This window comes from Nesoenas mayeri (assembly GCF_963082525.1).
Source record: "Nesoenas mayeri genome assembly, chromosome: 1".
NCBI lineage: Eukaryota > Metazoa > Chordata > Aves > Columbiformes > Columbidae > Nesoenas > Nesoenas mayeri.
The window spans coordinates 74,167,650-74,193,077 of NC_137541.1; the positions used below are offsets into that span (position 1 = coordinate 74,167,650).

Sequence of the window (25,428 nt, forward strand, 5' to 3'; positions counted from 1 at the left end):
GCGGCTAGCCTTGCTGCATCCAGAGGAGGCTTCTGAGATGTTTGGGGATGCTAGCTGGACAAATTCAGCTAAGAAAGTCTCAGAGGAGTTTGAGAATCCCTACAGTGTGAGTTTGCTGTTAGAAGTGACAAAAACTGAGAGTTTCCTTACTGCCATCCGTGATGGCTTCTACTTCTACCAGCTGTGGAGGAAGCCAGCATCGATCCGCCTCTTACCAGAGAGAAAGTGTGGTCGTGTTATTCACTCCCATATGCTGCTTGACACAGGAATCAGCATTCCTGCTACTCACACATTACGTTAGGGCTGCAACAGGCTGGAGCTGGCCACAGTTCGGTGTCAGCTTCGCAAGGAAATAAGGACATCTTGCCACAACTGTGCAGGAAATCCCTCTGTTACTGCAGTGTCTCACATCAGCATGTTATTCTGTGTCCCTTTTCAATACTCCAGCAGGTAAATGGTAAAACTTGTATCAAGCACTTGGCAAGTTCAAATTTCATTTCTGCTACCTATTCATTTGGTGTCCAATCTATGTGCTCTTCTCTTAGAACAGCCGGCCACCCATCGAAAGGAAGTTTTGAACCTGAGATTCAAGCGTGTCTTCAGTCTTTCCAGAGACGCCACGATGGGTCTTTCACTTCTTTAGTTTCCAGAGTGAATCAGAAGCAGGAAAGTAGGGAGGTTGCAATAACAGCTTCCAAATTCATCTCCAGAAGCAAAGAATCCAGACTTCACAATAAACACACATTGCACCACTTTGCAGCTTTAGGGGGCTCAGAGAGAATAAGAGAAAGGGGCTGGAGCAAGAGCTACGGCCACAGAATTACACAGTGCACTGGCCCTGGACACACACATACTTACAGTTGTGCAGACTGATTTGTGAAGCCTTGCATGAATACATAGTTGCATATACAATGTTAAAACAGCAAGTGTCAAACACAAGTGCATGCACATAAACAGTGGCAAACAGAGCTGCGAAACCAAAAATCAGAGCATGACTTGCTAGGGGGAAAAAAAAAAAAGCCCAAGCTCTTGGCCTTGCTCTTCATGTTTCTTTGGTCTTGTATTTGGAATACAAGCAATACAGAACACGCATTGTAGTCTTCATATCTCCATTCACAATATCTGTGGATACACAATAAACAACAAAACCAGATGTAAAGTATTAGCAGTCCCTGGAACAGAAAGAGGCTGCGAGTGCCAAAGACAATCTTCCACCTTTCCCCAATTATAACATGAACTTAGACAATCTAGCTGTAACCAGAAGCAAAACAGGAACTACAGAGCTAGAAAATTATTTATTTATTAAATGCACTTTAGGAAAAAGGACCTTCACTTCACTATCTTGCTAGAAGACAGGATAAATAATTCATAGTAAGAAATAATTTTCACTAGTTGGGAACAGAGTAGATAATTTAAAAGGACTTTACAGCTATAGATTTTATTATTCTTCTATGACAGGAATCATGCTGGGAATTACCTGACAGTTTATTTTTTTGTTGTAATGTTTCCATCATGTTTTGCTGCTGTTGGTTGCTTGGTTGTTTGTTTTTTTTTCATTTAGTTTTTAGCTTGCATGTTCTTGGCTAAACAAACTGCTCTCATATCTAATAACTGCAATGGGAGAGAGTAACTGTTTTAAAGAGTGCATTGTTTTTCTTACAGTGCTGTAAATCACCAGGAGAAAGACTAACAATGAAACACTAGTAAATGAGATCCTTGAACAGTCTAAATATTATAGCTGTAATAAGTACCTCTAAATCATATTAAATTCAATCACTAGCTGAGGATTTTCCCAGTGAAGCTAAAGGCCCTGCAGATATTGGCACCAGTATTCCTTATACTGATCGACTCCATATTTGAGGCAGTGCAGAATGGCCAGATGGAAGGAAAGCAAGCATGGGTTTAACTTCTTTCATACAAAAGGTGGATCTCAGCATGGAGACCTGAGCTTGCACAGATTACTCCAAAGTTAACACAAATAGCTTTCCAACCTCCTAGCTATGTGCCATATGGCAAAAAGCCCACAATTTGTGCATGCCCATCATGCAAACTTCCAACATCACCAAATCATTAGTGGGAAAAGAAAACAAAAGAAAAACCAAAAAAAGTCCTAAACTCTACCCTTCTTTCTCCATGATGTCATGGGTTACTTACTAAACACATACACCCCCTTGCTTATGAATAACTAGCAGAGAAAGTGATGATGTTTTCTGCTTTTAAAAATTATTTTAATTCATTATTCAGCAACAAGCTTTTGAACTTAGTGGAGGAATGACAAGTTGAGGTTATGTGCCCTGCGAGAGGTCAGGCTGAGAAGTCACAAAACCACCCATTAATGCAGCCACATCCCTCATCCCACCCAGAGGTGGTAAATTTTTATGTGGTGCATTTTTATTATTGGAAAACTGGATTCTTCCAAAGGAAACTTTTTAAAAATTTTTTTATTTTTCTTTTCTTTTTTTTTTTTGTGCTGAGGCAAGAGAAAGCAGCATGTATGGACTTTAACTCAGCATCCACTTGGAGGCAGGAGATCAACATTCAGCTCCCAGGTTTGAACTAGACAGAATACCAACCTAAAACCTACGTATTTCACATTCAGGAGACCGACCCACCAGCTGATCTGGGTTTGAATACAGCAGTCAATGTTTCTGATTTTCAGAACATATTCTGTGAGGTATCTTACCACAGGAACAAGCTTGTTTTTAATGTACTAAAACTTTTTATGAGATAGGAAAATAACTTTTCTTCCAGCTCAGCTGCGGTCATGTCCCTAGGAGCGGCCGCTATTTTAAATCTTTAACAAATACTGACTCACTAAACAGTTTAAGTTTAGTAGAAAGTTACTAAACTTATAAAAATACAACATTTTTAGTATAGAAATACCAGGTGTTCAAAACAACTCTCAGCTTTATTACTCTTCATTCTGAATGAGGAGCTATCGAACAGCCATATAATGAAATGTGTCAGTGTCACACTGCAGAACCTACTTTCTTCAATTACCCTAACTTTTGCTCAACCAGGATATTAGCCATTCTATTCCAGACAAGTTTGTGTGTCATGACTCACCTTCAGAGTTCACAGAAAAATTCAGAAGACCTCCATCTGTCAGCAAGTCCAATGCAAGGTTAACGTTGTGAAGCTGTCAATGAGAGAGAGAGATCAACTTAACAGAAGATATTTTCCACCCAATGGTGCAGCGGCCAGGAGGTTTTAAAACTTATTTCTCTAGTTGCTGAAGTAAGATACTGATTCATAAACATGTACTCATATTCATATCCTTAGTTTTGATGGAGTACTCTTCAGAATATCTACCAATTATCATATAAAATCCATCTCCAACAAAATTTATCCCATGAGGTGGGTAGAAGAATCCACTTATTTAAAAACAGACTTTGTATGTGAAAGGCTTGTGTTAATGGATGTTTCTACAGGGGAAAGAGGTTAGATTCATAACTGGATCTAATAGATGCATGGAAATTATTTCTCCTTTTCTAACAATGTCCATATGCTTACCACATTTGGAACAAACAAAAAATACATAAGGAAAAAGGTTTCTCTATTACATTCAGAATTACAAAGACTGGAAATCTTCCCATCAGCTATATTTCTGAGCTACAAGTTTATGCTTTAACATACAAAGATGTCTATGAACGATAATAGTAGTGATGATATCCTTTAATTACTCATGAGGAATTAAACTTATGTCTATGAATGAAGGCTGGGGTTTTTTCCTGTCTTTTCCTCACTTGCTTTTCTCTCCATTCCACACATAAAAGCAGCATCATACACATATGCAGTAGTCAAGAATTATTTTTTTAAAGTAATATAACATCCCATCAGTAGCTTCTAACAGCTTAAGGGCAGTTGTTTACTTAGCTGGTAATTAGCAAGCTGCCTTCCTCTAATGAAGTAACAAGACCTGAATGAACTTCAAATTGTCTCTTCATACATTCCTTAGGCTACTGAGCAGATTATCCTTTGGGAGGCACATCATAACTGCTGCCGCGCTGCTCCCTATTATCTTCTGACAGTAAGCACAGAGGTCCCCCACGCATAAGCCAAGCAAAAACTGTGTGCTCTGAAGCGAGGTGATAGATTTATGTTTTACCTGGTTCTGTGGTTTACAAGTAACTGAGACTGACAGTTCAGATTCGGGCTTCTTTTCGTCCTCTGATAGCCAGGAGAGCTTAAGCTCATCTACACAATTTTCTGATCAGAATGAATACATCAAATGTTTCCTTAATGAACCAGTAAAGGTAAAAAGGGCACATTTCCCTCTCTCTGGCGTATATGAGGTTTCAAGGAATGATAGTATGCACATTTCAAAACAAATCTTCACACAGAAATAGTGATAATTACTAAAGAAAGGCAATCCAGAAAAATCAGTCATTTCATCTAGCTGAGCTTCCAGACTCAAAAGAGCCCAACAATTTTCCGGGATTTACGACTGAACAGAGGTCAGGACATGTAGGGTCTTTCAGGTCTGGGCCTGTTTTGGCTAAAGTACTGAGTTTGCACAGTTGTGATAAGCACAAGGACTTTCCTTCATCATCTTCTTCATCTCCCAAACACACAAGTTCACCCCTAATTTCAGCCTGACCTATTTCATTATTATATTCTTTGCTCCAGAATACTTACTTTCCTACACAAATGAGTGCCCAGAGCTGGACTTTCTTAGTTACTTGTAAAACCCCCCTCCCCCTCTTTTTTTTTTTTAATTTCAATAAACAGCCAGAAAACCAGCAACAAAACTACCCACACAGCGTGTTGTCTTCTTGAACCTGTAGGTGGGTCATCTCCCAAATTTCTGTTTTCCTCACCCCTTCTGTCCCTGTAACGTGAGGTTCTGCCATGCTTATTTCTTGTTTCTATTTCTTCCTCACTTTCACTGCTTCCATCCCAATTTCCCCTCCTTGTGATTCGTGAGGTGTACATACCAGCTATGAACATCAAGCTTTCCACTTGAATGGAATTTGATGCACCACTCATAATGGTGTGTGTAGTTGTCACCATTTTTACAACACAAATTACATGTTTTAAATCTCAGCAAAGGTTACATTTTCATACTTTACTGTACCAATTAATGTCTAAAATGACAGGGAGTTAGAAAGCACAGAGGAATTGAAAGACATTTTATGTACAAATGACAGCCGAACTATGGTCACTTGGTATTTTTAATTATATTGGCATCACGCTTTTCATCTTGTAATGAACACCAGAAGAGAAACAAATGGTAAATACAACTTCTGCAAGCCATTCAACAACAAGTCCAGTACTTGAAAGTAACTTTGCTAAAAGAAATTACTAGGATGTAGAGAATTGTACTGAACCAGTACACAACTCCATTATTTACTTCTCCAAGGCCAGTGACCAGCATGTCCAGGGTAAGAACTAGAAAGTGTGAGCTCTGATTTGTATCTAAAATGTAGCGGTAACTAATTTCTTGAAAGATATCTGTGAGGCTTGAACAGGGCTGATGCAAAAAGAAAAAGGTTATCTGTGAAATTTTAAATACAAATAAAAAAATTTACTTCCTCTGAATAAAGTTAATTAAAATGTTAAAAATTTATTTCCAAGTCAATGGACAAGAGCAAACAATTTTGAAAACTGAGTAAAGGAGGATAAAGGGAAGAAAAACAACTGCAAGGAGTCACCATCCCTGGAGGTGTTTAAAAGACATTTAGACGAGGTTCTTTGGGACATGGTTTAGTACTAGAGTTAGGTTAAGTTACGGTGGGACTCAATGATCCTGAGGGTCTCCTCCAACTGAAAAGATTCTATGATTCTAAGGAAATGCTTTGATTTTGTTTGATTCAACCCTTCAAAATATATTTTACCAGTTCTTATTCATCTTAGATATAAAAAAAAATCTGAATTTTCCTAATACCTTAAACAGTCATCAACTGACAGCAATGGATTTTTGAACCTAGGTCTCAAGCAATTATTATTTTAAATATTTTGATGAAAAACTCCACAGGAGTCTTCATTAATTAACATGGGACCTCTGAGAATTTTCATTACAAATAAATATTGTCCAGGTGCACTAACTGAGGTGAGGTTGGGAATCAAACAAAAGCTTCATCTGTGTGGGGAAGCTGTAATGCAAATGATACCAGAGGAGACATTCCCTTCTCAGGCAGCTCTCAAGCAAAAAGGATTTGACACATTTTACTTTTAGAAATATAACTGAATATAACCCAGGAAAAATAGCTACAGTTTCAAGATTTTCAGAGCTATTCAGTGACCCAAATGAAAAATCCCTACCCACACCAGAGGCAATTTGAAAATATCTCAAATATCTCAAAATATATCAACATCCTCGACCTGTGGAGGAGGCATTTACATCAGTAGCCCATCACACGCTACTTCTGGCTGATGTCACCCTTTTCTTTTAAAGGACTGATAAAATCTGCCTGATGGAGGTTGGTAAAGGAGTCAAGCAAGTCTGGCTGGGTAGGTTACAGCTCCCTGCCTCTGGGAAGGAAAAGATGTAAATTCTCAAGAGCTTTCTAAGCCCATAGGGGGACTTCAAAATGCTCTGGTCATGTCTTGATTAAGGTATATTTTTAGAAAAGCGTAAGGAAGCCTATAGAGATCCAGTTCTGCTATGCAAGAGGTGACAACCATTTTAAAATGTTGTTTGCAGGACAGACTTCCAGGACATAGCATACCAATTGCTTGTCACACAGAGCCTCTGTATTTCACTGGAAGGCTTCAGAAGCATGTATCTGCCTAACACATGCAAGTAACAATAGTTTTCCTCCCATGAGATAATAATTAATTTTTGAGAAGGCATTGACCTGTTCCAAGGTATTTTTACAGCATCAGGTACATGCATTTGTAGTGTCCCAAACCACCATCCTGCAAACCCTGTGCATGCTTACGACTTCATATGCAGCAGTGAGAGCTAGAGCAAGAGTCAGAGCTCTTCACTGGCAGACAGAAGAATTAAACACACAAGAAGTCTGAAGCCTCAAGCTCTAAGTAATTAAATAACAACCTACCATCTCTGTGCTGCTGGCTGGAGTCAGGAAGAAATCCCTTAAATTCAGAAAATAACCCTCCAGTTGTCCAATTAACAGAAGTAAGATAACTCCATCTGCAAACTAGGTGAAGAATGAACATTATTTCTTATGTTAGCTTTTAGTAAATTACTCCAATAAATGCCATTCTAGCAATAAAGGAATTTAAATGGTACACTGGCAAGCAGACAACCTAATGACTCAGCTCCTCAGCCTCTTCTTCTACAGTGAACATCATATTTAGTTAGGCAAGGCTCCAAAGTTCATATTAGTAAAAATACTACGTTGTGAAAGTACAGCTACTAAAACTAACTATTCCAGATGTGAAGAGACTTCAGACAACCACAAGCAACGAGCATATAACTATAAATATGAGTAACTTGTGCCTAGCATCTGAGATTTATAACAAAACACTTGCAAAACTTCCTTTCTTATAGCTGCCCACCACAAAAACCTAGAAGAGCACCAGAGCACAGCTCCACTTTTCATCCACAGGGCATAAATCGCAGCGACCGCCACCGCTCTGAGGTCCTGAATCCCTGGAGCAAAGCAAGAGGCGTGGGTTGATTTCTCCTGCAGTTATTGCCTGCATGTTTGCAAAGGCAGGGAAGAAGAAGCCAGGAGAGACATAAGTCCCTGAGCTCATTTCCCATCGCTCGCTAGCTCCCTGGAGAGGTGTGGAGACGATGCTGCAGCTCCCCGGAGGCAGCGGCCACCAAGGTGCTGCAGTGCCTCTTCCACCACACTGGGGCAGGTGATGCCAAGTTGCCTCATGAGCACTTCTTCTGCAGTTTCATGGACTCTAAAGAAGCTCAGCGTTCAGAGGGTGGGACTTGGAAATGCAATGACAATCAGGCCTTTCTACCGTGAAGCAAATCCAACACTAAAAATCACTAAGCACCAGCGACCAACTTGGCTTTCAGTTTAATTGTCAGAACACCCTTATTTCCATCCTGACAAAAAGAGCATCCGTAGTAGTTGGGTAGACTCTGAAAATTACCCCCTGTAGCATTACAAGGGCAGCATTCAACACAAAGCCACATTTCTTCACTACTTATTAGCTTCAGAAACGTCAGAGTCTAAAGCCTGATATCTTAACCTGAAGCTGCAAAGAATTGTTACGTTGCCAAGTTTCAAATTACTACAACAAAAAGGAGGAATCCTAATGGTGAGAGGAAACACTCAGATGACAAAACGTGGTTAACATGGAGCTTATAGCAGGCTACCTGGGATTCGATGTGTTTCACATTCATTCCTAATTTTCCAACATGCTGGTTGACAAACTGCAAAAATACCTAAAGAAAACAGAAGAGGGTGGAAGAAGAGAGAACTTTTTTCAGTGAAGTAATGAATTATGCTTTACCTTACAAATTTTGATGTCTGTTAAAAAGTAAATTACCTTTTTTACAGCATCCAGTTTATCTGGAGCACGGCTGAATAATTCATCAAAGGCATCATCTTCTGTATCAAAACAAAATTAATTGGTATTATTTGGAATAGCTGTCAGATCAGAAGTTTAAAGTGGCTCCAGAAGGAGAAAGGTGTTCACACCTTAATAAGCCAAGAGGGAAAAACATCACAGGGAGACAGGGAAAAATCCTGGTTTTGTATTTATCAGAGAACAGGGTGACAGGGTTCCCTTCGGCCTCACTACATCAGAGAAAACAATTTACTTTATTCAGCTCTGTAATTTTTGCCTTCAGAGGTTCTCAAGATTTGTGCTGCCACCAGTTTGAGAAATGGCTAAGTTTCACATCGCTACAGTTTACCTCTTTTCAGTATGTTTTTTAACCCTGAACCTCTGGGATAAAACATTGCAAGCGGAGAAGAGCTATACATTTTACTGCTCTTTCCCAACAGAAATGACAGTTACATCAAATTTGCAGGGAAAAAAACAAACAAGCAAACTTTGCTTCAAAAAAAAGCAAACTAGATATCGGGTTTGGAGACACTGCCCTCTGAAAACTCACAGACTTCAAAAACAACCAGCACTGCCACCCAGTTTAAAGGCAAGCTCCAAGCCGGTGCCAGCAAATCTGCACCAGACAACTAGCATGAGTTTAAAGATTTCAAAGGGAAAAAGATCCATTAATGTCTTTGTGAACACCCGCCTCCACCTCCATTTTTAGCCCAGGTTTAGCGAGAGCAGGATACATCTCATCGCAGTAACCTGGCCACAAGTCTGCTCTGGTTCAAGCATGAACAAAGCATTTGAAACACCTTTAAAAATCAAGGGCACTCTGGCAGCATAACCAAGCGGAGAAACAATTTCTACAGTGCAGGAAAGCAAAGGCAGCTTTGCTTAAGCAAGTTTCCTCCCAAAAGCCAGCGACAGAGAAGCCTCTGCTGCAAACGGGTTTCCTCAGGCTTCTCCGTTCTCCCTGTTAGGGGGTTGCTGCAGGAGCAACGTCAGGGAATAGGTGAATCCATCAAACAAATCACAGAGCAACAGTCTGAAACCTGCAACCATCTCCCAAACTAGAGAGCCCCCTCCTGGAGCCACGCTTTGGGATTTCTCTCTTTGTTAAGCAAGCTGTGTTAAAAATAGACAGAGGGAGCATTTTGAAGAGTGAATTGCAGATTTCTCTTTCCAGCAGAATCAGCCCACTGGAAGAAACACCTAATTACAGGGTTGAGTTTGTTGTGTTGGTTTTTTTTCACAATTTCAACCCACACCAGAAGCCACTCAGTGGAATAAGAGGCAAATATGTATTAAATGATATCGTTTGCACCTCTGCAAAGGATGAAAATGCTAACATAAAGGGCACAGCAGAGAATTAAAACAGTTATATTGATTCATTGGGGATGCAACATGCTCCTTTGGAGCAAGGAAGAGCAGCTCACACTGAAGCCTTGGCAGCGCCCAGGCCTTCTGCAGGCTCTGCACACAAGGACATTTTTCACCTCAGGTGTTTCACAGTCCTCAAAAACCCTAACGGTGAAATCTCAAGGGACACTGGCTTTACTGAGCTGCCGTCCGTAATCAAGAACCAGTAGATATCAAAATCTCATTTTCAAACTGCAGAAAAAAAACTATTAAAACATAGAAACTGGTAGCAACAAGAAGCACAATTCTCAAGCCATTATGCTCATAAATAGTTCCAACAGTGAATGAGGTCAGGGCATAAATCCAAGATACACTTAGTCCCTCAGTCAGGTCTTCTCTGTTGGGTTATCAACCTACTCTGTCATCTCGTCTCACCTCCGATCTGTTTCCTGCAGTCTATGGGCAAAGTGACCATCTAATTCCCAAACTGTATAGTGATCATATGAACAGATATTAATAGAAGGCATTTGGAGAAAAACACTGGGAGAAATCCAGGAATCTCCATTAACTCTAATGGGAGCATACTGATTTTATCATGAAGCAAAAATGGATCAGAATGTGGTGTATAATAGCACATAATAGTGAAACACTGAACTTGGCAATGCCAGTACTTACTTGACTGCGCTTCTAAGTTCTCCCTGTAATGCAATAAAAACCAAGAATTAGAAAAAGCATTCAGCAGAACTAATCTTATTCACAAGCAAAGCTTATCTGGGCCATCAGCTATCTTGCAAAGCAAGTAATACAGTACAAAGTGCCATTAACTTTATGACAGAGTAACTTTTTAACAGACATTTTAAAGTATACTGTATATCTGTGTAGGTTTTTGGAAGTATTTGAGATTTCAACTGGCCCACAGACTAATGAACATTTATTTTATAAACACAGTCCTTAATATCGTCTTCCAATAAGCTACTCATGATATTAGAGTTAGAAAATGTTCTAGTATATAAATGATGATAGTAGGAAAATCTATTTCTAGTTCTCGGAATTATGTCCATATTTTCTCAGTATGTAAATGGCATCCTACTACTTAACTCCTTTAATAATGACAGTATTTCATGAACTCAGCAAGCTCAAACCTTTCTCTCACAGTAAAATAAGAACTGCCTCCTTTCTCTTTATTTAATGTCGCAATAGCAACAAATTAAAAATAGATTTAAACCACTGTGGCTTTAGAAAATTTCCAGTTGAGTCTGGGACGGGTAAATTTACAGTACTGTATTTTTATTATTATATTTGTCATTATATTTCATGGCAAATGCAAATACTAAGCCTCAGAAATAATCATACACATTATTTTAGAGAAGTTTATATAAAGAAGGGCATTATAGCATAATACTGAATCTGAAGGGGGCGGGGGGGGGGAAAAAAAGGAAAGAAATCAGAGAAATGGTTTGCATGCATATGCATGCTTGGGTTTATGCTTTTTGTCATCATCATGATCACAGCTATTTTTTCTAAGGGGGAAAACACCCACAATATTTCCTTTTTGATTGACAGTGTAAAAAACAGATATATCCCCTCTTACTTGTTTTCTGTGATATATTCCACTGCATTTACTGTCTTTAATCCTCTGGAGGTGTTCTGTTGAAAGGGCAATAAATATTTTTGGTTTTGTTAAACAAAAAAAATCCATAAGCATTAAGGAGACTTTCATGACCTGTTTGCTGCCTTAAATGGTTACCAGAGAGCATTTATTCAAGAAATTCAGCACAATTAGTACTTTTGGATGTTGCTGCTCCCTTCTGCTCTCCTCACTCTTCAACCAGAAATTACATACTTCTCCATCAGAGGAAGCTAAAGGACAAGCACATGGTGCCTCAGCTGGTGAAGTTCAGAGGTTGACGTGTTCACCTGGAGTTTTTCATGATGCATCAAGCTGCTTTGGGCAGGCAGCGATTTTCTTGTGCACCTCACTGCGCTAAGGACTCTTCAGTTTTACAGCACTGGAGGTGGTCACTTCTGCTTCATAACAACCTTGTGCCACGGCCTGCCACCCATCGGATCCCTCATGCAGAGGACCTAGGTTTGGTGGGTTGCTTAGATTTAGGTTAGCAATTCTTACTATTCCTGAAGCCACCTGAGATCTCTGCTTATGTCCTTGCATCTTTTTTTTTTCCTCTGTATAAAAGTTAGCACTCCACATAGCATCAAAAACCAGTGCCTCAACCCAGCTGACAGTTTGAAGAGATAGGAGAGGATGGGCATGCCTGCTGCTTTATTCATGCACCTGGCAAACATCTCTTACAGAAAAGTCTTTGGTGTTTGCCACTCTCCCCTTTTAGTCAGTGAAAAACACCCTCTGTTTATACACTGAGTCAATTCCTTTGGGTCAACTCATGGTTGAAGAGGACCAAACCTGCCCCACCAGGGCAAGGCAGGTCATTCCTGCAGGCACATGTCACAGAAAGGCCCAGGCCTTCTCCAGTCTCCCTTGGGCTTCCTCAACATTTCTCAATCCTGCCCTCAGCCCCTCTTCTGAGCTGTGCCTTCATGGGCTTTCCTCGCTTTTGACTTAATGACTATCATTCCCATTAATTTATCTTACGGGAAACCAGCTCTCTACCACAACTCCATATCTACACTGCCACTCCTCCCTCTCTCAGGGTTAACAGCCCTTTCCAGTGCTGCGGTTTCATGGACAATCCCTCCTGATTTCTGTGCAGCTGAGGAACTCACAGCCCCATAAGGCACTAGATAGGGGGCTGCTTTCCTCAGTCTGGGTTGCCACCAGTCAGACCCACATGACAGGAGCATGGGCAGCAATGTGCAGTTTGGACTCCCATTAGATACCAGAGAGACCACTCCTCTGCTGAAGTAGTCAGCTGGGACGGGGCCACAACAGCAACCTTTGCAGAACCAAGTCCCAGAATAAGCTGTCCCTCCAGGGTAGAATCACAAAATAATTTGAGTTGGAAGGGACCTTCAAAGCTCATCTACTCCAACCCCCCTGCAATGAGCAGGGACATCTTCAACTAGATCAGGTTGCTCAGAGCCCCGTCCAGCCTGCCCTGGAATGTCTCCAGGGATGGGGCATCGACCACCTCTCTGGGCAACCTGGGCCAGTGTTTCACCACCCACATTGTAAAAAATGTCACCTCATGTCTGGCCTGAATTTCCTCTCTTTTGGTTTAAAACCATCACCCCTTGGCCTGTCATAACAGGCCCTGCTAAAAAGTCTGTCCCCATCTTTCTTATAAGTTCTTTTTAAGTACTGAAAGGCCGTAATAAGTTCTCCCCAAAGCCTTCTTTTCTCCAGGCTGAACAAACCAAACTCTCTCAGCCTGTCCTCATAGGAGAGGTGCTCCAGATCTCTGATCATCTCTGTGGCCCTCCTCTGGACACATAGCTCAAGTGCACACTTTGTTTCAGTCCCAGTTATGATCCTCTGAAAAGGGAAGAACGCAAGGTCATGCCATACAAACCACGTGCTGGGCTCCCAGCACCACGGAATTGCGACGCTGTAACGCAGTGGTGCTAATTTTTGCAATTATATCCCAAGCGGTGGGATATTTGATGTTGTCCTGAAGTCCCAGAGTTGACTTTAAGAAACAAAATACAGGAAGAAAGTGTGTGGATCTCAGCTTGTAGAGAAAAACAACAAAATGTGACCCCAATGCAGAAGGGGTAAAAACTTCCTTCCCTTAAAGATATAAATCCTCAGCATTAAACCAGTGTTATGATTTAAGAGTGCAGGCTCCTAATTTAAAACATTTAGAGACGTAACAGCAGAATTTCCTTTTTTTTTTTATTCTTTACAGAAATAAACAGCTGTTTTCAGTTTGGACCATTTTTTCTTGGATCAAGTAATAAAACCAGCGTAGTGTTTCTACCCTTCTAAAGATACAGTATCTGAACTGAGCCCAAAATGATAGTCTAGTCCAGCAAACTCAGAAATTAAAAGGCAGAGTCAAGCTGCTGTACACACATTTCTCCCTAATTCTAAGCAAAATAAGTATTGCGAAAGGTCTCTAGGATCTACTGTAAGAAATATTAAAACTGTATTTACCTCAATGGTGATTGTTTCCACTTGAACATTTGGAGGCATTTCCAGGTTGGGTTGGAAGTGCTTTGCTATTGCAACCAGAAGATGTAGTGTGCTCAGTAAGTCCTTTGTCAAGATAGCTATTCCATGCAAAGAAAGAAAACAATGTTTAGCATGCAAAACAATTAAACCTCACTCTAATATCCTAAATTCTCCCTGTGTAGAGGATCCCAAAGTTATGAAAGGTCACAACACATATTAGGGTTTATACAATATCACAATTCAGCAGTACTACACCTTAAGAGTCCTTTTTGTGAGACATATGGATGCTGAAGGCATTAAGTGTTCCATAAGCCACACACTTAGAGAATGCAGCTTGTATGACCCAGTCAGGTAAGATACTCCTGTCTCACTTGTGATTGAACTAGTAATGAAAAACAAGCCATTTAATAACTCTTCTGGCACCCCTTTGCCTCTTGGCAGTCTTATAGTGGAGGAGGCCCCATGATGGACAATTTTCTTCTGTACCTACATTCCACGTTCCATTTCAGCTGACTTTCTTCCAGTTGCAAACACTTGGCCACAGCTTCCAGAATCACAGAGAGTTTCTGTTGCTGTTTTTTTTCTGTTAATGCAATCTTGTCAACATCCAGCTTGAGAGATCCTAGTTTTTCTTTGACAGAGTCCACATGAAGAAGAAGGATGTATTTTAACACCACCATAGGGGGAAAAAAAAATAGAAGCATAAAATGACAGCAAAGTACCCAAAGTGTTGTTTTAAATGTTTTATGACTCAATAGCTTCCACAGACCCACAGCTTTATACCTTGTTAAACTCTTGTGCTTTCTGAAAGCCTCAGTAAAATCAGGGAAGCTCTGCAAAAGGGAGAGGACTTAAGCCCTCAAGCCATTCCTTGCAGCATCATCCCCCAACCCTAGAACGCCACGTTCTTCCTTTTCCTACAGGAAGCTACAGGAATCCAATGAGTGAATCTTTCCTGTACACAGCGCACAAAAGTAATATCAGCTCACATATACAGAAGAAATCCCAGCTCATTACTCAGGCAGGTAAACTATGAAAATAAGCCAATCCTATTCGCACTGCTGTCCTGAGCCTTGGCGAAAAGGAGGTATGATTTGATAGACTTACCAAAGAGAGTGAAAGGGGAGAGAATAATGAAGTAGGGACAGGAGAGATGGAGAAATAGAAACGAACCAACAGGCTGTTCCAAAAGGTCACATCTTTATACAAGCACCTCAAAGTGTAGAGAGCCTCTCAGATTTTCAGCAGTTCCAGCCCAGTACTTTAGACCTAGAATTTTTTCCTTTTTGTTTTTGTTTTGGGTTTTCCTTTTTTCCCCAAGCAGAAAAACACATAAACTGTAATGCTGATTCCATCCAATGTTTCTGGTAGCATCAAAAGTCACCTTTGTGCTCCTGGCTTATGAAGGTCTTCCTCCCTTCAGAGGGACTGTAATTTCACACTTCAAAGTTAACTTTTTTAGTATGCTAACTAGCAGCTAAAAAGACTTTCTCAGAAGAAAAATAATTATATATAAACAACAGTGGATCATTGGGCATTTGTTCAGAGTTGCCATTATCACTGATGGCTCATAGTGCCCTGCTTTCTCCTTTAGTGAGAAGTGAGACTTCAGCAGATCGCTGCGATTGTGATTTATGAGGTTTATTCTTTGATCTGGAAGTTCCTCCATAATGTGTTTGTGAGATAAACTCAAAGCAGCAGCTTACCCAAAAGATGATGAAGTACCAGCCCATCATACAGATCTTCTTCCAGACTTCTAACTACTATGTGTTCCTCTTTCAGAGATGTGTTAATCCAGTCAATCAATACCTGTGGAGGAAAACAAAGCAGCTGGCAATTATATTCTTATTGTTTAGACAGTATAGCATTCAGTGTTATACTTCCTGCATTTCACATTTCTCTTTAGTCCCTTTTTTTTTTTTGTTGGTTTGGTTTGGGTTGGGTTTTTTGCTGTTTGTTTGCTTGTTTGTTTTTAAAGACAAGTTAAGTATTAGTTCTTCCTAACAATACAGAGCTCATTGGCCAATTTGGGGCAAATTTTCAAGTGAGATAGACATCTCACAAGTCATATACTTATTAATTTTGTATAAATAGTTATACAGGTGGAGAGACAGACCCTATTCCCACTTCCATCAGGGAAAAGGGTGCAGAGTTCACTTCCCAAGCCCTGCCTTTATTTGACACCAGAGAATTCACACATAAATTCAACCGTCAGACAAAAGTTCGTAAGAAACGAGGCTTCACTCATTCTGTTGGCTGTTTCTTGTAGTCATCCATGTTACTAGCACTCCTCCCTTTCCTCTCCTATTTTTGTTTTATTTTTCTTTCAATTTTATACTAATCTGCCTCCAAATACCTATTTTATTTTTTGGGGGGGTAGCAGGGAGAAAAGTCTTTTGTTTATTTCACTTTCTTACATGACAGTCCTTCCATCACCCTTTCTAATATCCTTCCTGCCTTTGCAAGGGGAAGCTGCTCAGGAAGCCAAGGGTTGGCTACAACTGGAAAGGAACCACATTCCCAGTTACATCCCTTGAGCGTTGCAGCCCCTTCCCTGAGCACTGAACTCCTACAGAGGAGACCAAAGGAGCTCCTCAGCACTTCCCCAACCACGTGTTCTGCCCACATGTTGGTAAAAAGGAAAGAGGACCTGCTGAAGCAGAACTGAAAAGATGTAGCCCCAGCTGGCTGTTAATGAGAACCTCTTGAAAGAGGGATGGGTATTGCTCCTATCGCTATTATTGCTACAAGTGAATATCTGGAGTTTGCTGTAATATCCTCCATACTTGCTGTAAACAGAGGAGAAAATTCATAGCAGATCTCTGTAAATTAGCCAAAAATTGTTAAAAAAAAAAAAAACCAAACAAAACAGTTTCAAGAAAAATACATTTGAGATGCTTCAAGCCTCACAACAAAAAAAATGCCTGGCTCTGGCACGTATGTGAAGGAGAAGCTGTCAAAGGGTTTGTAATGTACTTCCTCAGCTACCAAGTAACAAGAATTTTCTAGAGCAGAAAGCTGTGCTCTTCAACTAATGCCTGCAGGTTAAGACCTGGCAGTGCTTTAGATGTCCGAGGGACAGAGCGGAACACCAGACATCACAATACAACCAGTTGGAAGCTGGAAAAGCAGAAAGCGCTGCTGAGTACAGATCCATGAGACCCCTCATTTGCTCTGTTGCCTCCTTCCCCATCCTGCAGCCACCCAGCTCTGCTTTCAGTCCAGCTCTGGGGGCCCCACTCAGCTGCAGAGCAGGGTTTTGTGTCTAAAAATGAGTAAGTAGGGAAAGGAGAAAAGGAATACTTAAAGAAGTTTGCTCCTGGCTTCCAAACATAATCGCCTTCTATTCTACATGTCGTTTGATATTTATAGTAACTGTAGTGAGCCATTTCACATTCCCTAGTTCCCCAAAACCACGTCAAAATGAAAACACGGTGGAACACAGTCTTTCTCCCAAGTGACTTTCTTCACATCCCTTATTCTTCCCTTGAAGACACCTCCCTGTCCCCTCCTCCATTCCAATCTCTTCTCTAGAGAAGCCATGAACTCTTTTGATGAAGAAGACAATCAGTGGCACCAATGGACACCCATAGGATTGCCTCCCTTGGGACCCAATTTCCACCTCCTCATCATTGAAAGAAGAGAAATTAGACAGGGAAGAACATTGTTTCAGGAGTCTCTGACAGGAAATGGATTAAGCACTGTAGCTCACAGGAATCTTCATAAACTGAGGAAAGCTCTTCATTTTTGGCAGTCTGGAAAGAACAAATTCAGTGTCTCTGTAGACAACATAATTGCTGTGTGCAGCATCACCTTTCAGATTTTCTCTTTTGTATAAAAACATTATGAAAGCCTGACACAAAAATTAAATCTCTTTGATCAAATATGCACAATGGTTTAAGAAAACGTAATATAGAAACATGTATGTTTATGGATTTATGAATGTCGTATAATATGCACATCAGCATATAGCTTAAGCTGGTTTTCATAAAATTTATAACAATTTTAGTATCTCTGTAGCACAAGAAGTGCTGGTCTCAAAAGAGACACGCCACTTTTCTTCCAGGAGATTTCAGTGTGCTCGCCTTCCCTTGGGCTGTGCCATTAGAGAAACACGGTGATTGAATGCACGGGGGAGATTTTCAAAATTACTTGGAAATAAAGTACTTTCCCGTGAAATAGGATTCATCCTTCACAGTTACCTCAGGCAGACAATGTACCATGCAACAACTTGAAAACTTTTCTCCTGACTTCCAGTGGTGACGCGCACACACACCCTTCATCCCTTCTCCCTCTGCTCTGTGCCATCCTCAGCAGCCTCATCCCAGCTGAGCCATGTGCCACTGGTGACTGGCAGACAGGAGGTCGAAAACAAGACAGAAGACAACTGCAAATCAGCACAGCAACCCTAAAACTTGTTGCCATGAGGTCAGGACAGCAAGCTGTCATGTATCCAAACATCTCTCTTCAGCCACAGCAAATGCTGATGTGGGTTTGCTTTCAGTCATGGTCCGCAGCTCCAGATGGATTCTCTTTGCTATTGCAAATGAATTAGCAGCTGGGTACTTCTGATGTGACTCATTCACATGTCCAAAGTTAGGAGAGGTATTATACAGGAAGAAACTCGGTTTTTAAATCTACACTTCACTTTACCCTCAGTAGTGACCACTTTTGAGTGACACGAGCATTTGAAGCATGGTCCTGTACAACCCCAGGCACTCTCTCGCTGTGCTTAAGCAAAAGCTTTGGTTTACCTGTGTGGAGCTTAAGTGCCAAAAGCAGAGCTTATCCCCATCCATGGTGAGTGAGGGGCTGGGGGCAAAGAGCTGAGAAATTTACAGGGCTGAGCATCAACACAACAGGTTAAAACAACTTTAGGTGAGGATTAAATAATACAGTAAAAGAAATGATACCGATTTTAATTCTTCCAATTTGGGATTGTTGCTCGAGGTCGGTTTTATGATTTTCTTCTTCTCACCTGTGAAAGGAAGCAAAAAAGATCCATTACAATTATCAGATATGACTAATGCAAATTTGCTGTAAAATCTGCTATCAGTTTAATATTACCCAATATCATTAATTGCCATATGTAGAAACACTGCCATTTTTTATTTCAACTAATTCCTTATAATTGAGAAAATTGTATGCCAGACTACTAAGATTGCTGTTGGAAATTATGTTTCAATGTAATTCAAATCAGTGAGACCTATACAGACCATTCTGGAAAGAAGAAAACAAACTTAGTCAGATCCTTTATGTGAAATTTGAATTTCAGTTAAAGAGTCAGCTAGAATTTGTGTTGCTTCTTCATGAGCCGTCTCTAGAGAGTCAGCAGCCAAATTACACACACAGAGCTTACTTATTGCTGCCAAAACCATGGGACCACTGCTGAAAAATAAACAATTCATTTGTACTGCACATTTTCTGCTTAGTTCTTCAGGTCATTCTTTGGGCCTTTTTCTGTCCTGGGTCATAAAGTACATACCTTGAGCGATGACAATCTCATCTAGGAGTTGATTAAGTGCAGCAGGCTGTGTAAACGCATTTAAGAAGCCTGAGTCCATTGTCTTTTCTCACTCCTGGCAAACTGGTAAAAATAAGGTGGGAAAAGGAACATGAGTAAAGGCACGTAAAGATCAAAATTAGTACTAAGAAGAAAACAAACAAGCTGCAGGGTTTTTGTTGGTTACTATTTCATCTCTGATGGATTGCTTAAAAACAAGCCAACAAACAAATAAAAACCCAAACAAACAAAAAAAATCCCACAAAACCAAAAACACCTGAAAAGGTATTTAAATGTGTGTAAAGAAAAGTAAGTTAAAAATATCTTCTGGTTTTTTTCTGTTAATCATCAAAATGCAGGGGAAAAAAGCCCTGAAGTACTAAAACTTGCCTTAATCTATCTAATTCTGTTTCAACTGAATTATATTAGTAAAATCCTATTTCAACTGAAATTAAAAAACTTTCCATTTCTAGATATCAATATCTGCTATAAAAATGACCAATACTTAAGTATTAAAGCAGGAATACAGCAGTTAAATTACTGAGACAAGCTTATAAGCAGTTTCCTTTACCAGACCAGCTGGCATAGCTATGGGGAAACAATGATATGTTTCTGGGTAGATAAACCCATCTTCACGCTAGATTAAGTTGCACGGCTTCTAAAAGACTTTTTTATTTTAAATACAGATTGGAGAACGACTTTCCTTCCGACCCAGATGTCCCTGAAAGCAGAATGACAATACTCCATACAGAGGTGAAAATACCTTGACAGCAAACACTAAACTAAGGGTGAGGTTTTCCAAACCAGCTAGGCATCATGTTGGAGAACAGCAGAAGTCAGAGAAAGGAATGGGGTTGTTGAAGCTGGGTGGAGAGGCTGCATAGCCATCCATGTGTTCTGTCCCAGATGAAGTTCATCTCTATTTGTCAGCAACTATCTATGAATAAGAGCCTGGCAATGGTATCTCCCAGTCTTCTAGAAGCCGTGAATCAAAGTACAGTTCAGGCAGAGATGAGTCTGATTTTTTAACCTTGGGTATGTAAGGTTGTGCCATGCTGCTTGCACAGCCAACACAGGAGAGAGCCAGGTTTTACAGGCACCTTACGTGGTAGAAAATGTTCAGTTTTAAGTGCTTGCTTTTGCAATCTTAATGTTTGTGTAAAGGTTTTTCAGTCAAGTGCAGAAGACTAAGAGAACAAGAATGTTTTAGCTTGGCAAATACTAGAATTACAGCTAGTAGAATGATGAAAGAAGTAGGATGGCTCTTTATTAAACCAAATGTATGCTTATTCAAGCACAAGCAACCAGGGTTACGTACTGGAACTGTACCAACAAATGGTTGTCTGCGAAGGTGAAGGGAACTAAAGAAGGATCACAGCTCTGAGGCCTGGACAATGGTTTGTGTCAGGGCAGCATCTGCAGTGGCATGAGTAAGAGATCTCATCTTTCTCAACAGTCCTAAAATCTGTGAAAGCCAGAGCAAAGGCTACAATAATATGATGACCAGTAAGACTTTTTACACTCCTCTGAGTCATCAAACCCCAGCTGCTGCTGGACATGGGGTTCCTGGTGTAATACCTCCTCACGGGTGAGAAATGCTCTCACTGCTCTCTGAAGTTCAGTGCTGCAGGGCCACTGTAGGAGAGGGCAGTCAGACTCTTTTTGCTCTTTTTTGACAGAAAGTGAGAAGTCCATGTTAGAGGCTCACACGGGAGAGGACTCCTACTGTCTACCAGAGATGCCTATATTAGGACCCCTGTCTCTCTAGGCTCCCTCTGCAATGAGTGGACATGGACATGCACCTCTACAGTTGGACTCAATGATCTTAAGGGTCTCTTCCAACCAAAATGGTTCTATGATTCTATGGTTCTTTAAAGAGCAATCCAGAGCATTTAAACGAGGGTCTACCCCTGCCTTGCATTTTTCACTTACCCCCTTCATTCGCATCCCAAAGAGGCAGCCTCAGCTGCTAAGACAAGTGCCCGAAGTGAGATGCTATGGTGACCCAGCCCCACAAGCACAGTGGAACAAGGGAGTTGCTGCAAATGCTCTTGCACCCTGCCTGTGGAAGGTCTTCAAAGTGACATTTCTCTCACTGATAGCTTTATACACCAAACAATATGGTGCTGCTCTGCAAGCCCTCACATATTTACTAAAGGCTTCAGTCAAAGTGCATTACGAACATGGATTTTAACATGGATTTTGACAAGCCAAGGATATTCGTAGAAAACAGTGATTGGATGCTTTTGCACATCAGTCTGGTAAAACAAATTAGATATAAAATTCCCAGGACACCACTAGGGGGAAGGGTCACAAGAGAATAAGTTTCATTATGGTGGCTGCAAAACTGAATGTTGTCTCTAAAACAGTGTTTGGTAAAACAAGATAGGAGAAATTGAGTCATTTAGTGCCTGAGGAACAGCCAAACTATCTGAGATAAGACTGTGCAGATGTAATTAACTGAGAGAAAAAAAATAATTAATATAGAGCAATCTAAGGACGGCTTACTTTTAAATTAAGTTTCTGAGAGCTGAAGTCCTGCTTATAAGTCTTCTGTAATCATCTGTGTAAACCACAACTTACGCTAGCTCAGCCTTGCTGCAATACACAACTTGTGTATGTTTTAAACTTTCTTTGACTACTTACACACCAAAAATTCAGATGTACTGCCTGCCACCTTCTTGGCCTCTGTTTGGCCAAGGAACCAGAAGCTGCTCTTTAAAATATAGTAGTCTGTATGAAAGGGCCTGATATTAAGAACTTGCAATAGCATAAGTTAATATTCTCTAAGGTCTCTGTCCTGTGTGTCCTCCTCAGAGCATTGCAATTGCTATACTGAGTAAGACTAGCTTGCCTAGTGTCTAAGTCCCTTGCAGCACCCAAAAGCAGAAGCTTAGGGGGAGAACAAACAAACAAAACAAAACCAACCAACCAACCAAAACAAACAACGACCACGAAACACACACCACAAAACATGAACAGAGCAAGCACTTACAGATACTTCCCTAAAACAATCTCCTGAGTTTCATCAGCCTGTACCTCAGCCTTATTAAACCAAAACGTGGGCCCTGGTAACTAGAAGCAGTGAATGTATTTACTTCCCGTGAACTTCCTGACCACCTCTTGAATAGGTTCAGTAGTTAGGGGCCGAAGATTTTGGCCTTACCTGGCGTGAGGCAGCACCTCCTGTTGTTTGCTGGAGTATGCCACTTGCCAGCTTCCCCTGACACTCCCCACGACCCACTTTGCAAAGGAAACCAACTGATTCACATTCCTCACGTTGCCATCTTACTACTCCATGTTTACTACTCTGTTAGTATCCTATTCCCTCAGCAGTCATCTCTTTCCAAAACTGAGGAAGCACAGCCTACATCCTAGCCGTCCTTCACAGGGAAGCCACTCGGTGATACCTTCGGTCATCCCAGTCGCCCTTTTCTGAGCTCTCTCTGGCACTGTCATGGCCTTTCTGAAGTGCTGGGAACCAGACCTGCATTTGCACCTGGATTTAGAGAGGCACACCACAGTGTTTGCTGCCTTGTTCTCCATTCCCCTCCCCCTAATTCCCAACATTGTTTGTTTATTTGATCACTGCTGAGCACCAAGCAGACACTTTAATGGAGCTATCTATTATATCCCCAAGATCTTATTCCTAAATAGCAACACACCACTCAGAGCCCATCATTTATCTGTAGTGCTAGTATTGTTTTTTCCCCCCATGTGTTTCACCTCACATTTATCGACATTGATTTCCCACAGCCATTTCAGAGCCTGAGAACTGCAGTTCCTTAGCATTTCATAGACATGCTGCTTATTAGTAATAATTAGCATTCACAAGCGTTCATGTGGCAACTTTAATTTCTGTGAGGCTTGATGCTAGACAGCAGCCTTTTAAAGAATAACATACCGTGGAAACAAATGGAACATGACTGGGTTGGGACTCCTTCTTGGGGTTAGCTGTTTAATGAGAAATAGGAAGGGACAGGAGATTTGGTTCTCACATGCAAGCTTCTGTGTTTGCCACAACCAGCCTCTGCAGCCCATTGCTCAAAGTTGCCATTCAGAGCTGTGAGTGACAGGCTGTTTTTTCCTGCCTCCCCCCTCCCACGGGCATTATTTATCAGTACCTGGAGAAGAGATCATTGTAGGAGACAACTGCTTGAATACTGATTGTAGAGGTATTTAATTATGACATTTTAAAATAAAACTGAGGTTTAATTATTGACTATTCAGATCAAACAGCATGATTTGGTCCTTCACTCTCTGAGAACATCATAGATGACCAGGCTTGTCTGTTTTAAAGTCAAGAGGTGTTTTATTTCTCCTGTGCCACCTGCTGAGGCAGCCAACAAGTGACTTTTGAGGCCAAGAGCTAGACAATTGCATGATGTTGCAATGCAACAACCACCAATAAAACAACTAATTCTCTAAGTGGGTCAGACGAGTTCCCTTTTCCTCCAGGATTCTTCACACAGTCTAGCTCCCAGGTATCCCTGATATACAATATAAAGCATTAATGAGCTACCAGGGGTCTCTGGCATATGAAGTAGCTGCACAACATACACAAGGCACTTACCGGTATTACCAAATCCTTTCAACTTAGTTCCTGTTTTAAAAGACAAAAGCTCTACTCTGCATGAGCTTAAATACATTTCCTAGGAACAGTTGTCCAAATAGATCACATAAAGGAGAGAACAAAAACCAAGTGGGAATGTTGATGTCAAGAGTAATGTTTCTGCCTTCAGAAAACCAGAATTTAAAAAATAAATCAGAAAAACGATGAGAATAAGCATTGCGAGTCCAAGTTTTAAAACTTACTTCTACTTCCTTGTTTAGTACTGGACTTTTCAAGAGCCATTTTTGCTCATTAGCATTAGAAGAAATGTTGTCTTAGCAAGAACAATCCACGTGGACACAAAGTCTTACAGTTTAAAAAAAATAATAAAATAAAAGCACCCAAATGAGTCCTTTTTCACAAACTTACTATTCTCTTCTGTAGTAATTCTCCAGAAGCTCTTCCAAGACCTTCTTGCAGCAAGCACAATGAAGTTTTTGGGGAGAAGGGCCTGACCCCGAGGCTCGGAGCGTCCCACACCGGAGCTGCAGCCTCCCATGCGGGGCGGCGCAGGGGAAACAGAGTGTGTGAGAGGGAAGTTGCTCGATGTGGTACTCACTGCTCTCAAAAACGAAACCACAGTCGTATCCGGAACTTAATTGTCTGTGTGGTTGGTCCCTTGCTGGAGACTAAGGTAAACAGAAATACAAATGCAGGAAGCATGCAACCCTGCAACTCCTGAAACAGCAGAAAGTATTGGAAAGATATGGTCATTCTTCCATGGTACTGAACAGCGTGGCTGTTTGCTGGTCTGCGTCTTTGGGGCAATTCACAGTGCGCTTTTGCATGTAATAATAAAACAGTCAACAACAGACAAAGTCATGATGCTGCATTACACCTTTTACTCGTGGTCCTTCGAGCATTTTATGAAACAGACCAGCACTACTCTACCTACTTGGTAGAAGGAGAAAGCTAGTAAGGAGGAGATAACTCATTTGTCCTTAGAGAGCTAGTTAGCCACACCGGCGCCCAAAACACTCACCTGAGAACAGAATTATCTCCACCAGGCAGTGCTGCTGCTCTGCCCTCCCTTTTCCATCATCCATTACAGAGGGAAAGCTCCCTACAGCAACCACCCGCCCTCGACATTTCCTTCAGGTACCAGTTAAACTCGTCAGCTCTTCCAGAAAGAAAAAGCAAATCTTGAGTTCTCCATGAAATCCCCGAATGAGACAGTAAATGCTTCACTAATTAGGCTGGTCTGGTTTGACACTGCTAAGGGACTGACTCCTGTGTTTAGCTCCATGCTATTGAGAAGAATGAATAGTTCAGCACGAGCCAAATGGGATAAAGGAAAGTGGGTTGCAAACAGATTTACAGCTGCCATGAATTCTTAGTAACTGAGTACTTAACCCAAAATTCTTGACCAACAGGCAAACTTAACTGCATTTTCTAAGCAGGTAACAAAGACGACAAAATTAGTAAAGACCCAGA

At 40.9% G+C, this 25,428-nt stretch overlaps 1 protein-coding gene across 1 annotated transcript; it reads right to left on the bottom strand.

Annotated features, from left to right (window-relative positions):
• Positions 1–974: 974 nt before the first annotated feature.
• On the bottom strand, positions 975–24,455 carry PARVG (parvin gamma). Its single transcript, XM_080363746.1, has 13 exons — positions 24,364–24,455; positions 19,365–19,466; positions 18,793–18,857; positions 15,586–15,688; positions 14,370–14,510; positions 13,862–13,977; positions 11,381–11,436; positions 10,465–10,487; positions 8,422–8,483; positions 8,249–8,317; positions 7,005–7,106; positions 3,067–3,139; positions 975–1,122 (listed from the first exon to the last, which is right to left on the bottom strand). Exons 2-13 carry the CDS (start codon positions 19,441–19,443, stop codon positions 1,043–1,045), a joined length of 969 nt encoding a protein of 322 aa, XP_080219872.1. The 5' UTR covers positions 19,444–19,466; positions 24,364–24,455; the 3' UTR covers positions 975–1,042.
• Positions 24,456–25,428: the final 973 nt, after the last annotated feature.

Bases quoted from the DNA above. Each gene is read 5' to 3' on its own strand.
- PARVG (XM_080363746.1), bottom strand. From the start codon at position 19,443: ATGGACTCAGGCTTCTTAAATGCGTTTACACAGCCTGCTGCACTTAAT. The intron at 11,437-13,861 runs GTAAATACAGTT...CCCTTTCAACAG, and splicing joins TGGAAACAATCACCATTGAG to AACACCTCCAGAGGATTAAA. The intron at 10,488-11,380 runs GTAAGAGGGGAT...ATTGCATTACAG, and splicing joins GAATATATCACAGAAAACAA to GGAGAACTTAGAAGCGCAGT.